This window comes from Camelus bactrianus, chromosome 20 (genome assembly GCF_048773025.1).
Source record: "Camelus bactrianus isolate YW-2024 breed Bactrian camel chromosome 20, ASM4877302v1, whole genome shotgun sequence".
Taxonomy (NCBI): domain Eukaryota; kingdom Metazoa; phylum Chordata; class Mammalia; order Artiodactyla; family Camelidae; genus Camelus; species Camelus bactrianus.
In genome coordinates this window covers 37382694-37398399 of record NC_133558.1, presented here as the reverse complement: position 1 = coordinate 37398399, position 15706 = coordinate 37382694, and the positions used below count along the sequence as shown (strand labels likewise).

Below are 15706 nucleotides of genomic sequence, written 5' to 3'. Positions count from 1 at the left end.
TTTTACAACTGAAAGTTTATACCTTTTGATCCCTTTCACCTGTTCCACCCACTCCCCACCTCCCTTCCCCTCTGGCAACCACCATTCTGTTCTCAGTATCTATGTTGTTTTGTTTGCTCATTTGTTGTTTTTTAGATTCCACTGATGAGTGAAACCCTATGGTATTTATTCTTCTCTGACTCTTTTCACTTAGAATAATTCCCTCAAGGTCCATGTTGTTGCAAATGGCAAGATTTCATTTTTAACAGCCAAGTAATATTCCATTATATATGGTCACACCACATCTTTATCCATTCGTCCATGGGTGGACACTCTTCTGCCTTGTTTTTAAATAGCCCTTAGCCTTATAAATTCAAGCTCATGGCTTGGGATGAGACTAAGTGAATTCTTACAGTGTCTATATGTACATAGAAAATTAAGTATTAGCATTCATTTCATTAAGTTGATTATCTGCATGCATGTGTGTCATGAATATATATCATAGACATGTTTCTGAAAACATCCTTAGAAATTGATTCATCTCTGAAATATAATTGAATACTTGAGGGGATTATCATTTAATGGTATTTACTGAGTAGAAAGTAAATATTTAATGGGAGGAATAATCTCTTTGTAACTTATTTGGATATTTATGGATTTTCAAAATCAGGATTATTTAAAATGTGTTATGATACGCTTTTTTTTAAGAAAAATGAAGTATTTTTTAAGCTTTCTACTTACTTATATATTTATCTTATGACACTGAAGAATCAGCTGATCTTCCTTGGGAATTAGGAAATCAAAATAAAAATGTCATTTGTGAAGATGGGGACACTTGATTAAAAGTAATTTGACTCAGTTTGTTTTGCTGGCCATTTTATAGGTACTATTGACAGTAGCTGTTACTTAGAGGTCTTGAGCCTGAGTTCAATACTTGTATTATTTGTAGTTAATGATGTGTAGATGGATAATTAAACATTAAATTCATTGTATATTAAAAGTTCTGTGACTTATTCCAAAACACAGGGTAATAAGAGCTGGTGCATTTGATATGAAAACACTTAAGGGAATTTTTTCTTCACTAATCAAAAAATATTTCCTGACCATAAAAGATAGCAGAAAATATAGTCAGTTAAACTGATAAAGTTTAGTGGTATTTTTAGAATTAGAAGACTTAACCATCAAAGACTTGCTTTCAGTTTTTATTAGGCCCTTTCCTGCTGGTTCTTTTGTAGTCAGAGCGTTTTGATCATATTTTGGACCTTGACTTTGTGCTGTCTATTTACTTGACATTTTGCAAGGGCAGAGAAGTTTGACTCATACATATAAACGTTCGGAGTGTGCCGTGCAGACAGGAAGCAGCTAGGGCTGTTAGCGGATGGAGGGACCCCTAAATTAGGAAGCCCACCGAAGTGTGGGTCCTTGCTGCCTGCTGTGAAAGAATTCACGCAGCGAGGCAGAGGGGCGAAGTGAACAGCTGCTTGTTGCTCAGAAGCGGAAATGGAAGGAAAGTGCTCGAGGGAGGAAGGCGCGCTCCAGTGGGGAGCCGTCCGCCAAGATGGGCAGCAGGGACGGCGCCGGCCCAGGTCGGGCCACGTGGACTTTTATGGGAGGCTTGCACCATCATGTTCCTGCTCGTGGTGTGTTACAGAGCCAGTCACTCCTTGTGTGGGCTTTTCCGGCTGTTGTCACGGCAACCGTCACCTGTCATGGTGCTGGTGGGGGTGTCGTTCAGCAGCTGATACATTACAGTGAGCGTATAATGAGGCTGAAGGTCCACTGGACGTCAGATCCTCTGCCATCTTGGCCTCCGTTCTAACCAGCTCTGGTTTCTTCTCAGCAGCTGTCTCCTGAGACTTAGATAAGAGTAATTGGTTTCTAGTCAAGGGAGGGGCCGGGGGATGATCCTGGGGGCAACAGCCTTGGTAATAAAAAAAAAAAAAGTTATTTTTAATCAGAATGCCTACAGTCTGGTGGACCCAGCATCCTCCTCAAAAAAAAGAAAAATCTCCAAAGATTCTGTTCAGCCATGAAGGTTCTAAAGAGAAACGGAGGAGTGGTCTCAGTTCATCGCTGAGTAGGTGGTCAGAATTGTTGCCATCCCCCAGGGCCTGCAGGCTTGTCCTCATCAATGGCTTGAGCCTGCTCTTCTGTGACTCAAGGCGGCCTGGAGACGTCAGCTTTTCTCTATAACCAAGAGGCAGGGGTTGGGTGGAGGGGGGCGCCGACAGGGTCCTGCTTCCTTTCGGGGCTGTGCCCATGTGATGCAGGTGGGATTCTGGTCTCTGCCTCTTTCTAGACCACTTCTGGGAGCAGCACAGAGTAATGCAGCCCAGAATCACTCCAAGGGGAGAAGGTGGAAACAGGCCAGCCCATGGAGGGACGGCCCTCCTGCCAGGCTGCTCCGACAGCTGGCTGTCTGTCTGGCAGAACCCTCACGGTGGGCCGAGTGTTGGCAGGAGGTGTCCCCGCGTGGCAGACGGAGTGGAGCTTTGGGGAAATCTTTGGTGATCGGAGCTCTAAACTCTCAAGGTTAAACCAGGCCTGTGGAACGGAGGGAGGGGCTGTCGTTACAGGCTGAGTGTTAACTTCGTGTTGTTGTCAATGTGGTTGTGAAAACCCTCCAACACAGAACATCTATGTTGTGCAGAGGAACTTTGGACAGAGGTCTTATAACCTCACATACATGAATTTAAAAAAAATTTTAATTTTGAAATAATCATAGACGCAACAGAATTTTTAAAAAATAGTGTATGAAGTCATGTACCATTTGCCCAGCTTACATCTGTGAATTTTTAAGGTGTAGAGTGTGTACCTTTGGCATCCTGGATCTTGGGGCCTGGAGAGTAGGAAGACCATCAGCAGGGCGTGGGGGTAAAAACTCGCCCCTCTTGCTCAGTGGTGCTGGTTACTCTATCAGGAATCATGATTAAGGCCAAGGCATTGCTTGTGTTGTAAAAATTATAACTCCAGGTCATTGTCTAGGCTTTTATTTATTCTAATGTGTTAAAAAAAAAAGAAGTAATAATTCTACTTGTCTTTCTGAATGACTCATATGATACTGACTTTTATTTAGTTTTTAATTTTAATTTTTTAAGTAGTGGGAGAATAAAATATTTTTTTTCTTTAAGTCTTTTCTCTTTTTTTCATCTGTGTTGTGTAGGTTTCTGTATGTAAATCCTGTATAAGCTTTTTTGTTTTTTGGGTTTTTTTGGACTTCTTAAAAAAACTGAAGTATATAGTCAGTTACAATGTGTCAATTTCTGGTGTCCAGCATCATGTCTCAGTCATGCATGTACATATATAGATTCCTTTTCATATTCTTTTTCATTATAGGTTACTATAAGATATTGAATATAGTTCCCTGTGCTGTACAGAAGAATTTTGCTTTTTTCTCGATTTTATATAAAGTAAATATTTGCAAATCTCGAACTCCCAGTTTATCCTGAAAGTGTTTTTAAAATCACTGGGTGAATGATCCCACAAAGAATGTTTTCTCCTCGTCCTCTTTCTTTTTTGAGTGTTAAGAATGATCCTGGGTTCTAGGACCAAACGTTTTAAATTGCTTTTCTCTCTGTAGGTTCGAAAACACGTGAACGACCTCTACGAAGACTTAAGGGACGGACACAATTTGATCTCTCTTTTAGAGGTTCTTTCAGGAGACACCTTGGTAAGTTTTAAAAGTTCTTAGTTTATTTTGAAGAACGTGTCATCCTCTTTGCCCTCTGACTATTGGGTTTTCAGCACAGACTGGTCAGATTTTTGCAGCATTTGTCTTTTAAGCTGTGAATTCTGCCTGTGAAAAGAGTTCTGGTTTAGATCCCTAAGCCGCTCCGGACTTCAGATGATGTGAATTTGGGAGATTGAGACACTTCGCTTACCTGGCTTATATAATCAGTTCTGTAATTAAAATACTCCTTTTGTTCTGATTTCTTTTTTTACCTTTGGATTTTTGGTTTGGTTTTGTTTTGGTTTTGGCTTAGCAGAAGTTGGATGCATACTATAACCACCTATTAAAAGACTCACAAATGGAAACAAACACGGCTTTCTGAAAACACGGTCTAACCCCCTCCACAGGTGCCATCTTGTTCTGCTGTGAACATGACCCCCCTTCTCGGTTACCTGCCCTTCATTACGTTCTGTTCATGCTCTCCTTTTCATTTGTGGTCTGTCTTGTGTCTCTGCTGTCCTATCTTCTGTCTGTTATATTCATTAGCCAAGGGAGCGAGATTTTTTGAAGACCTTACGATTGGTGAGTGCCACAGAAGCATGCGAATATGAGCAGCATGAGGATGTGGAGGATGAGGATAAGGGGGTAGGTGTCGCCCCCGTAACTCGACTAACCTAGCGGTTACTGTGCGGTGAGCGCTAACGCGATGGAGATTAACCCACGGGTTCCGGCTCCTTTGTGAAAAACTATAGAAAGGACCCAAACCCACAGTGATGTAGATGTGTTTGCGTGTGTGCCAAGAAATTGGACCAAGGAAATATTTTCTCTTTAAAGTTGATTTTTGTAGATTACCTGGGCACTGCATGATATTTGAACATATGTGCTTGAATTATATATAGTTTTTAGCTAAGCAATGTTACGAACATTTTCTAGAGGATGGAACTGTTACAATCAGCCGGCTGATTTTTACGCTGGTCTGTTCCACTGCTGGAGTTGAGACATCAAACATACCTCTTGCTTTATTGGAAGGAACTTATGGGCATTTATTTAACATTTAAGATTATGCTTTAAATCCTACCTGTTGGCAGCAGGTAGTGGATGGATATCCTTTACCTATCTTGTATGCATCGTTTTATTTTTTTGCTGGGGGTGGGGGAGAGATTTTAAATGCTAGCGCCCCCCCAGAACTCCCAGAGCTGTTTAATCCACGTGACACTCGGCTGACACAACCCATCTTCGCGAGACAGGTGTACTGCTTTTGTCATTACGTCCCCAGTGCCCGGATTCCACTGGAATTTGAGCTTTTATGGACGCAGTGGGGAAATTCACCGCCATTGTTTCTCCTGTTAAGTGGAGCTTGTTTTCCCATTCTTTTCCTGCCGTCTGTTTTATGAGGGCTGCCTTTGGCTTCAGCAGACAATTCATGTTTGAGTAGCTAAGCTGTCAGTTTTCTTTTTTCTCCCCCCACCCCCCTTTGGAAGATCTTATGTGGTAACTTTCAGCTCCATTCTTTGTATTTTTGTTAAACATCTTCTCAGCTCTGTTTCCTTCTGTTTTCCTTCCACTAATGTGTAATATTTCTTAAGGGAAACAGCACCGAGGGGAAGAATGATGGTTTGTCAGTTTTCCTGAGACCACAGATAACCATGCCCATCCCCAAGCAGGTTCAAACCAGTAGAGTCCCCCTGATTTTGTAGAAAAAGCTAAAATGAAATAAAGAGGAAATATATTATATGGCTTTAATTGCTTTTCTCTCTTCCTCTGTCATGGCTAAGTATAAAACTCCACTGTCTTTCTCCTTCTTGGTGATTTTTATACTAACTGCATGCTACTTTATTTCATTTTCATTAACATGCCATACATATATAATTACAAAACACGCTCTCGATAATAGTTGGTTTGTTGAGAAGGCAGAATGGGGGATGGTATTTAATTCTTTTTGTGTCTCCATAGCTAAATAACTGTAGGCTAGAAACATAGTATAGTGAATACAGAAAGTCTATATGTAATATGGTATTTTCTCTTCTCCTTGTATTTAAATAAAACATTTGGAATAAATTAGCATCTGTTTAAATATAACCTATTCAGAAACATCCCCAGTTTAGGTTCAATTTCAGATAATACAAAAAAAAATTTTAAATATCTCTAAAAAATTTAGTGGATTTATCTAAACAGAGTAAATGCTCTTTTGGCATATTAAGATGGGCAGTCTATCTATATAGTGATACACTGTGTTATATATAATATATAACATATACACAGCTTAGGTATGCGTAGCATGTAGCATGGTCAGTGGCATCAGAAACTATGGTGTGTTTTATACTCTGCATTTTTCTATTCTTAGCCCAGAGAGAAAGGTCGGATGCGCTTTCACAGACTGCAGAATGTACAAATTGCACTTGACTATTTGAAACGACGCCAGGTATGATGTTTTTCAAAGGTTATAGTCAAATAAACACACGTGACTGAATAAGCCTGCACAGAACTGTGCCAGGGAATGAAAAGGTTAAACCTGACTGTGAATTATAATCCTTAAGCCTGTGCTTTTGTGAGACAGAGATTTTTAAATGTTTTTTAAACATTTGCTCCAAAGAAGAGGAAGTTAATAGCAAGTGTCAACCCAGAGGAATTATAAGTGGCCCCATTTCCGTCTGAATAAGGGCTGCTGATTTTCTGTCTGTGGAATTGGAATGCTTTTTGCCTAGGACGTTAATGGCATTTTAGTAGCACCGGAATGTTAGGAATGTCTATGAACAGTTCTTAGTAGTGGGGAGGCAGTATTTTTTATACGCAGTTCATTAAATTACCTTATTTTTATAAAAGAGAGTTTCATGCTTTTAAGGAGACTTTGTGTGTGTATTTTCAATACTTAGTAGTGAGGAGGCACTCACTTATTTTGTATAAGTAGTTACCACTGGGTAATTTAGAAGTGGTTAAAATTGGAACCGTTCTGACAACAGCCTCCAGCTGGCTTGAGGTTTCAGAAGAAATCATGGAGAAGAATGAACACATTGCAATGTATGATGAAATGTACACTGAATGAACAATGGAAGGTATTAGTCGTGACCTTGATTTGGTAACACTGTGGCTCACAGTGGTACAAGCCAAATGATTGGTAATTTTCAGTTAGGAGAAAAAAGGAGAGAAGTTCAGGAGAATTCAGACTTACTGGAAACAGAAACCAGAGGTGGTAACAGTTCTGCTTTTTAATGGAGTAGGAAGGAAAGAAAGGAGAGTGAGGAGGAGGAGGAGACAGAATGATATATTAGTGCTTGTTTGTGAACAGCAAAGTGCTTTTAGTTATTACGTTGTAGCAAATACTCAGCGCTTATATTTTAAATGTTACTGGTATTTGCCTTACTCTTGTTCATTCTCTGCAAGTTTCCAGAAGGATTAATGGTTAATTATGTCTCCTTGTTGAAATATTTTTGGCAGTGATTTGCCCAGGCAGTAAAATGTTGGGTATCATTGTCTTTAATTCATGGGATTTAATTCTTTTCCCAGGAAGTAAATGGTGAATATCATCATTACATTTATGTACCTGAATGCATAATTTAACATTTGATGAGCTTTAAGTGCAATTGTTATATTATTTTTAAAGCTTTGAACAGTCTTCCAAAAATCCAGGGGCTTATCTTGGTAACAATTTATGGTAGACAAAATGAATAATAATACTAGGATTTTTTTTTTTTTACACTTTTTGTGACAGAACTGTGAGAAAGTTGTTAAAGTTATTTGATGATTCAGAATAGTTTCCTACTTAATTGTAAAATAAAGGTTATTTTCAAAAGACAAAATTATTTGTAATTTTAAAATCTTAAATATTTAGGACTTCACGCTTGAGTGGTATTTTTGTTTTGACAAGTGAGTGTACATTTAATACTTGCTGTAGAAGACAGAACCAAAATAATACCAATTTTTCCTTTGTGGTTACTCTGTAATTTACAATCTAAAATGAGTGAAAATAAGGGAGTAAAACAGTATGTTAAGGATTACCGGAATTTAAATTATTTGGGTTTTGTACTATGTTATTTAGAATCATTTTTATGTAGATGAAGATAGGTCATGTTACTGGTTTTAAAAACAGTCTGTTTTATCTCTTCTTCACATACAAAACAGGTGAAATTAGTGAATATCAGAAATGATGACATAACAGACGGAAATCCCAAATTGACTTTGGGGTTAATTTGGACAATAATTTTGCACTTCCAGGTAAGCCCGCTTTTCTGAATTGTCATTTCTTTCAGCCTCTTGTTGCTCATTGAAAAGTGGTTTGTATGAAGGGTGAATTATGACTTTGCATCCAGCAGAAGAAAATACATTTCAGGCTTTGTTTCTTAAACAATGTATTTGTATTGTTCCTTTCAATGACTTGCTGCTTGTGAGCTTGGCACCCCAAAAGCTTAAAATGTTTTTAGGACAATCTCCGTTGTCTCAAAGTTGAAAGACAAAAGTTTTTTTTTTTTTATTGCATGAAGACACCTTTCTTTTGCTTACTGGACAGTATCGCCTGACTTAGGTACGTAAAAATTTCAATTTTTATTTAGAATGGTTTTCATTGTGGTTTCTCAACTATGTCAACCATTTTCTGCTAGTTTTGACAGACACTAGATGGCGGTAGAGTTCTCATAAAGCACTTTCCTGACTTAGAACTATGCATGTTTCGTGTAGAGGCGCACTTTCTCAGGCTAGATTTAAGGAGAGAAAAAGGAAATTTATCAGCTATGAATTATTATCTAATAAACCAGGGCCCATTTTGATTTCTGGTTTTTATAAAATGATGCATTAAAAAATCATCTTCATTTGATTCAAGATGAGTCCTAATTTTAGAACTTGCTGTAGTTCCTTGACTGCTTGCCTAACCACAGGACATTGTGTGTGCAGCGCACGGGGCCTGGCCTGTAGGATGTACCCAGTGTGTCTGACTCATTGACTCCTGTGCAGGAGGGCCTGCAAGGAGGAAGAGAGAATTTGCCAGCTTCCAAAAGGAGCTGGCGTTTTGAATCAGCTCTTGGAAGGAATAAGGCTTACTTCTTATTTTTTAAAAATCTGACTGGAATACTGGGTTTATAGGAGAATGGTGGAAAATAATATACCTGGGGCTCATTAGGGAACAGGATAAATCTGACAGGTGTGGAGAGTTACAGGAAGCAGCGTCTTGGCAGGTTCCCAGACCTGGAAGTCAGAGGTAGCAGGAGACCAGGTAACCAGGGGTCAGCTAGCCAGGCGACAGGGCGGCCAATACAGGTGAGTGTCAGCTCAGCTGGGCTTCTGATGTCTGGAGATCCAGTACCAGGAACTGGAGGAGGACCCCGAAGGCCGGTGGGTCCTCATTCCTGGAGGACCCCCATCCTGAAGGGCCCTGGGGCCCTGAGCACTGACCAGGGCAGGGATTTGGGCATCAAGCCAGACCCCAGACCTTGTCACCAGAACTGGCTGCAGACTAAGTAGAACCGGCCCCCAGGGCAGACTTCACGTGGAGTTTCTCAGCCGGTTTCTCAGGGATCCAGGGTTAGGAGGGTTGAAACTGTAAGAGCCCTGCTTGGAGAGGCGAGAGGCCTGTTGGAATGGAGCTGACAGCCGAGGATACAGGCGGGGTCTGGGTTTTGAATGTCAGAGGGAGAACCACTGTGGGGATACGGAGCTGCGCGTCACTGTTGGATCGCTTGTTCACCTGTGGCCTTGACAGTGCGGAGCAGGTCACTGAAGCTCTCCTAGCCTGCAACATCATGTTTTAGGAAACTCAGGCTGCGGACTCTAGTGAAATCCACCGAAGTGAACAGTCCATCGTCAGGGGGAGAAGCTGAGAGGCTGGGGTGGTGCCCTCTGAATGAGGGGTGAAGTCCAGCACTCAGGTGGGATGAAAAGTTGAATCCAGGGGTGGTGTTTTGAAGTAGGAAAGGGAGGGCTTTGGGGCAGGGCATGGCGGATGGAGGAGGGGGATTAACGAGAGTCTGAACTGTTAGCCTGGAGATACGAGCCCCGCAGACGCCTGAGGGAGACGGCGGTGATGGTGAAGGGAAAACTGATGACCTTCTCCATGGGTTTGATGGCCTGGGGCGGGGGGTTGGTACCCAGGGCTTCTGTCTGCTGAGCAGTTGGAGATGCTGCTTGAGCAGAGCTGGGAAGTCGCGGATGCAGATGATAAACCTGAAAGTTACCAGAATACCAGTGATGGCTGAATCCCTCAGAGAGAGGGGTCTTCAGAGGGCCCCGGGGGAGTGTGTGTGGAGAAGAGCAGAGGACAAAGGACAGCAGTTTGGGGTGCAGGAGGGGAGAGTCATCTGGGGAAACAGAAAAGGCACATGGGTGGACCTCTGCCTGGTAGCCAGCATTCACCTTGCAAAGAAAGCCCCTAGTATCAGTGCCGGTCTCCCTTTCTCTCTAAGACCCTGATCGGTCCCACCACAGCCCTCCTCTCCCCTAGTTTTATTTCTCTTGCAATGGATTCATCAGCCTAGAGGTTAGTCAGTTTCATGCACCTTGGCCCAATAGACGGAGCAACATGCTTGCTTCTAAATTGTTTTGTTTTTAAGCGGGGGAAGGAGGTAACTGGGTTTATTTGTTTACTTATTTGTTTATATTTTTAATGGAAGTACTAGGGACTGGACCCAGGACCTCGAGCGTGCTAGGCATGTGCTCTACCACTGAGCTATGCCCTCCTCCTCCCATACTTCAGTTCTTGTAGCAACAAGAAGACGTAGTGTTTGTGAATCCAAGGGGCGAGAATTTCCAGTAAGAAGGAACGGTGAGCAGTGGGAAGGGCCACTGGAGAGTGCGGGGAAGTTAAGGTTGAGTGCTGGTTTGTCTGGAAGGAAGACACGGGGGACCTTGGAGAAGGTGCTCCCAACCTCCTGGGAGCAGAAACCAGGAAGTAGCAGATCCAACGTGAGGAAATGGTTGGACATGAGAGGCGGTCTGTGTAGACCTTAGGTTTGAGGACATTGAAAGCAAAAGGTCATTCAGAAGAAGATTCCATGTTAAGAAAGCTCTCTGGGGTTCGGGTGTCTTTGGAGGAGCAAAGAGGACCAGCCCTGGGAGGACCAAGAGGAGTTTTGCTTCTTCTGTGATCCTGTTGCCTGTGTTACAGAAGCCAGTGTATTTTAGGACCTGAATTACAAGATACTATGACTGTGAAATGGTCACCAATATTTACAAAGTAGACCAAGACTTACTTAAAATGGAATCTATCAACAACATGTTTATACTGTATAGTGCAGGGAACCACATTCAATGCCTTGTAGTAACTTATGGTGAAAAAGAATATGAAAACGAATATATATGTATGTTCCTATATGACTGAAGCATTATGTTGTACACCAGAAATTGACACAATGTTGTAAACTGTATATCAAAAAAATATATATTTAAAAAATGGAACCTATCAAGTGTTGGTAAAATAGAAATACTCCTTTTTATTTAAAGAAATAACTTTTTTTTTAGTACTATGATAACTTAAGACTAGAACAATTTTACTGGTTGTGCTGAGATAGAAGGTTATTTATAGCAGTGGTAATCTTCCCCACTCCAAGTGACTGGGCCTTTTTTTTCACTCTGTACTTTACATAAATAAGGGAAGTAATTTCAGAAGACCAGTATATTTATTTGTTTTAAAATATTTGTCATGAGCATCACAAATTGCATCTCTTTTCTAGTTGGGCTGTCTGAAGTAAGCATTATCAATCTAGTAATCATGTGTTAACTACTATATCCTAGGTCCAGAGATACTAAGATAATAAAATATGCTATTCTGTCTTTTGGGAAAATGTTGGTAAAACTGACTGTAATCTAGGGTGATGAATCTACTGGGATGTAGAGGAGGGTATTGAGTAGGATCAGGAAGGCCTTAGAGCAGGTGACCAGATGAAGAATCTGTGGTATATGTATACAATGGAATACTACTCAGCCATAAAAAAGAATAAAATCATTCCATTTGCAGCAATAGAAGTGGACCTGAAGATTGTCATTCTAAGTGAAGTCAGCCAGAAAGAGAGGGAAAAATACCATATGATATGAGAAGAAAGACACAAATGAACTCAGTTACAAAACAGAAACAGACTCACAGATACAGAAAACAAACTTATGGTCACCAAGGGAGAGAGGGGGTGGGAAGGGATAAATTGGGAGTTCGAGATTTGCAGATACTAACTGCTATATATAAAATAGATAAACAACCAGTTTCTACTGTGTAGCACAGGGAACTATATTCAGTATCTTGTAGTAACATATAATGAAAAAGAATATGAAAAGGAATATATCTATATGACTGAAACATGATGCTGTACACCAGAAATTGACACATTGTAACTGACTATACTTGAATTAAAAAAAAAAAAAGAAAGTTCTTAGAGAATAAAGGAGATTGTCACTGATATTACAGTAGGCTTTGCAAGATGATTGCTGGCTAACAGACAGAGGCTAAAAATTGGGCCATTTCTGGGAGAGACAGCCGTGTGCAGTGGCCTGCGAACAGACAGCTCCTGGGTCTGGCAGGGCCAGGAGGGCGTGCAGACCCCTGGTGGAGTCTCTGTCGTGTCTGTACAAATACCAGCCTTATTGTGAAGTTCTCTTGAATGATGTTCCATTGCCAGTGAAGACACTGAAAATCAAATCAACTGGAAGCTTTATTTTTGCCAGTTTGTCTTCTAGGATATTCAGTTTTTGCTGATGAATATTGTTTAATTTCCTCTGGAAGTGATGAGGGGAAAACCTTACCATACAGATCTGTTACTGACAAATACCAGCAACATTGCTAACTTGACTGTTTAATTGAATATTTTTACTGGAACAAATACAATGAGTTCCACCTTTGATCAGTCTGAAGACAACCTAGAGAAATTATCAATTTTTTTTATTAGTCACATGGTTTCAGCTTACGTGTAAGTCCAGTCAGGCCCTACTAATTTCCTTTTTACTGTATCTGTGACTCAATGTCAGAAATATGCACACATTCGATAATCAGCTTGCAAACTGACTTACTATTTATACAGCAAGGCCCTAGTAAAATTGTGTAATATTTAACTAGGGTTCAATTATAAAAGTTACACATAAAGTTGAGCTGCCTTAATTCATGCATAAGAACACACAGGTGTTTCTTTTGGCTAAGTGTTCCGTGTTTTAAGTCATAAAATTTATCAAGGTGCTTATATGAAAATCCTAAAGATCATAAAAAAGAAATGGCTTGGAAATACATCATATGAAAAATATCACAAAGTATTTGAAAAGATTGATTTTAGAAACAGTTTGAATAGAGTATTTTAGGCATTTAGCATTATCTTTCCTTCAGCTGTTGAATCATCCTGTTATTTTTTTCCAACTGCTGATTTTGAATGAGTCTTAATACAATTTATAGAGGTTTTTTGAGCCTTTTAGGGGGAGGCAAGTACCAAAATGAGTTTGTGTTTCTTAAGAAAAAAAATTATATTGTAGCGACTTTTTGAAACTACGTTGGAAAGGCACTTTGAGACTGAGTTTGAAAGGCACTTTGCTAAATGTCTCCTGGCTGGCATTTGCTTTCTGTTTGCGCTCAGATCTGTTGAATCACGAGCAGTTCCAAAGGTTAGTGCAGACTTCATTAGGGTAACCTCATTTCAGAAAACTGAAAGTTAAAGTGAGGGTCAGAATTTTTTCGTGCAGTAAAGTTCAGGGTCTGCCTTGAAAGCTCCCCAGCGTGTAATTTGACAGTGAGCAGCCGTGTTTGTCTAAGAGGATTGGTGGCCAGAAATAAGCCACGGTGTCTAATGAGACCCAGGGACCGGCCGGGCAGGATGCCACGGCGTTTCTTGCGTGTGCCTTTCTCATAAGCAAAATGGCCTCATGCTGAAGAGGATGGTCTTAAAGTCTGAGGAATAAGAGGTCCGAGTGGACTTCTCGGACTGCATGGAGAAGATCTGAGAATGCCCCGGATTTTGAAATGAGTGAGAGTCTGGAGCTGTGATTTCCTGCAAGTCAGATGGGGAATGTCTGTGGATGTGTCAGGGCTGAGAAAGAAGAACAGTTTTTAGATCCTGCCAAAACTCCTTTGAGCCCTGAAAGATACCCTGCTGGAGGAAGAAGATACTTCAGAAGAGACACGACCAAGAAAACTGTAGGGGACGCAGCGTCAGTGGATCCCAACCAGGAACATGAAGGCAGAGGAGTCAGCATCCCGCCATCCAGAGAGCAGGCGGCCCCTCGGTCCACGTCCAGGGGGCTGGGGCGGGAGGGGTCTGCCAGCCCCCACCTCCCCCTGGAAGAGGGGCTTCCGCACGAGAAGACAGAAGTCCTACTCCTGCCCGGGGCTGCGAGCGGGGGGTCCCACCCTGCAAACACGTCTCCTGCCCCACATGGTGAAACACAAGTAAAAGTGAGTGACCTCCAGGAGAGGCTCTCAGAAGACAGCGCTGCGTCCCGGGCGGAGAGGAAGAAACATTTGGCTGATGTCAACACGAGGGAAATAACATTCCAGAGAAGAGCTGATGTTTTTTCTTCCCGAAAGGCAGCCAGCTTAAGTTCCATTCCCCATGGTGCAGAGACAGCCCTTGAAGAAAGTGGATTTTCTGAAGCCCCAGCCAAACACCATAGCAGGGTTCAAGGAAAGCAAAATGCGGGGAGATTTTGCCCACATGCCACACACTGTTTCCGGTTTGAACAAAAGAGATGTCACTCCCTCGGTACTGATGTGTCCTTTGCTTCCAGAGACACAGATGGAAATGAGGTAAGTGTAACGGGACCCTGAGTTTAACGTGTAAATCAGGCCTCCAGACGCCCCCGCCTGACTGAGGTTCTGCAGTCTGTCCTTTGTAAAAGTTATTTTCCTGTGAAAGCTATTTTTATGTGAAAGCTGTGAAGTTCTGGGTGCAGTGTATTTTGTAGCCTCAGGTTTGATTGTTATGATTTTATTTTTTGGTGATACCCACATTCTTTAATCACATCTGTATTTCAAACCCTATACATTTTTGTTAGGGTTGGAAGACTTAGTAAACCCCTGCTCTAAGAGAATGCACATCTTTTGAATTTCCGTTGTTTGTGTTTTTTGACTTTTCCTAGGGAATAGCCTTTGGGGACAGAAGTTTAATCCCAAAGCAGTTATATAAACAGCAAGGACCTCCTGTACAGAACAGGGAACTATATTCAATACCCTGTGATTGCCTATAATGGAGCAGAATAGGAAAGGAATATATATGTATATGTATAACTGAATCCCTATGCTGTACACCAGAAACTAACGCAACATTGTAAACTGATTATAATTTAAAAAAAAAAGCAATATGACAAGATAATAGCTGGGGTGAGGATGTAACTCAATGGTAGAGCACATGCTTAGCAGGCATGAGGGCCTGGGTTCAGTTTCCAGAATCTCCATTTAAATAAACAAATAAACAAACAAACCTAATTATTACCCACCCCCCCACCCCCCCAAAAAAATCCCAAGACAATAGCTTCATGACACAGGTAGTGGGAGACAGTATGTTATCAAGCAGTACTGACTTGCTGATCTGTAAGCTTGAATAGCCAGAGTCTGGGTCTCAACCAGTTTCCATGCAGAGGGACACTCACATAATTGCTCTCAGTTCTGTGCGTGTGTGCGCGCATGTTGGGGGTGGCAGACACAGATGAAAACTGCCCAAATCTACTCTGTCCCTTTGCTACGTGAGTTATTCCCCCCGGCCCCTGTCTAAAATCAGAAGTCCCTTGGGCAGTGAGCGGGTCATATTATTTGAGTATGACTCAGACACAGACTGCCAGGAAGTGGCGATCTTTTTTCCTAACACGGACATTTAGCTTTAGACAAATTCCTTCGCTGAGGTTTTTCCTCGTCAGCGAATGTTTCTTTACTTGCTGGAGAAGTGCGTGACTCAGGCAGCCTCCCCGACGTGTTAACTAGTTGGCAGTTGGTGGCTTTTTCTTTAAGCTGATCCTGACTCTGCCTTTCACCCGAAGTGGGTGATGTGATGTGAAGCATTCATGACAAGGTCATCGCTGGGCAGGGCTCCTTTGCCCAGTGCTCCGATGTTTTATTAGAGTCAGGTTGCGGGATCACCCTTGGCCACGGTTGCTGGTCCCCGGAGGCCGGCT

General features: G+C 41.6%; 1 protein-coding gene across 16 annotated transcripts in view; it reads left to right on the top strand.

Moving 5' to 3' along the window:
- Positions 1-15706, top strand: part of DST (dystonin) — a 435873-nt gene that overhangs the window by 209887 nt on the left and 210280 nt on the right. For 10 of the 16 annotated variants that reach the window (XM_074348964.1, XM_074348971.1, XM_074348950.1 and 7 more), the window contains 3 exons: positions 3560-3649; positions 5994-6071; positions 7769-7861. In XM_074348964.1, the coding sequence (XP_074205065.1) occupies positions 3560-3649; positions 5994-6071; positions 7769-7861 (261 nt within the window). Of the gene's footprint in view, positions 1-3559; positions 3650-4195; positions 4295-5993; positions 6072-7768; positions 7862-13266; positions 14346-15706 lie in introns of those variants that run through there. The other 6 variants (XM_074348959.1, XM_074348958.1, XM_074348949.1 and 3 more) reach the window with 2 other exon arrangements.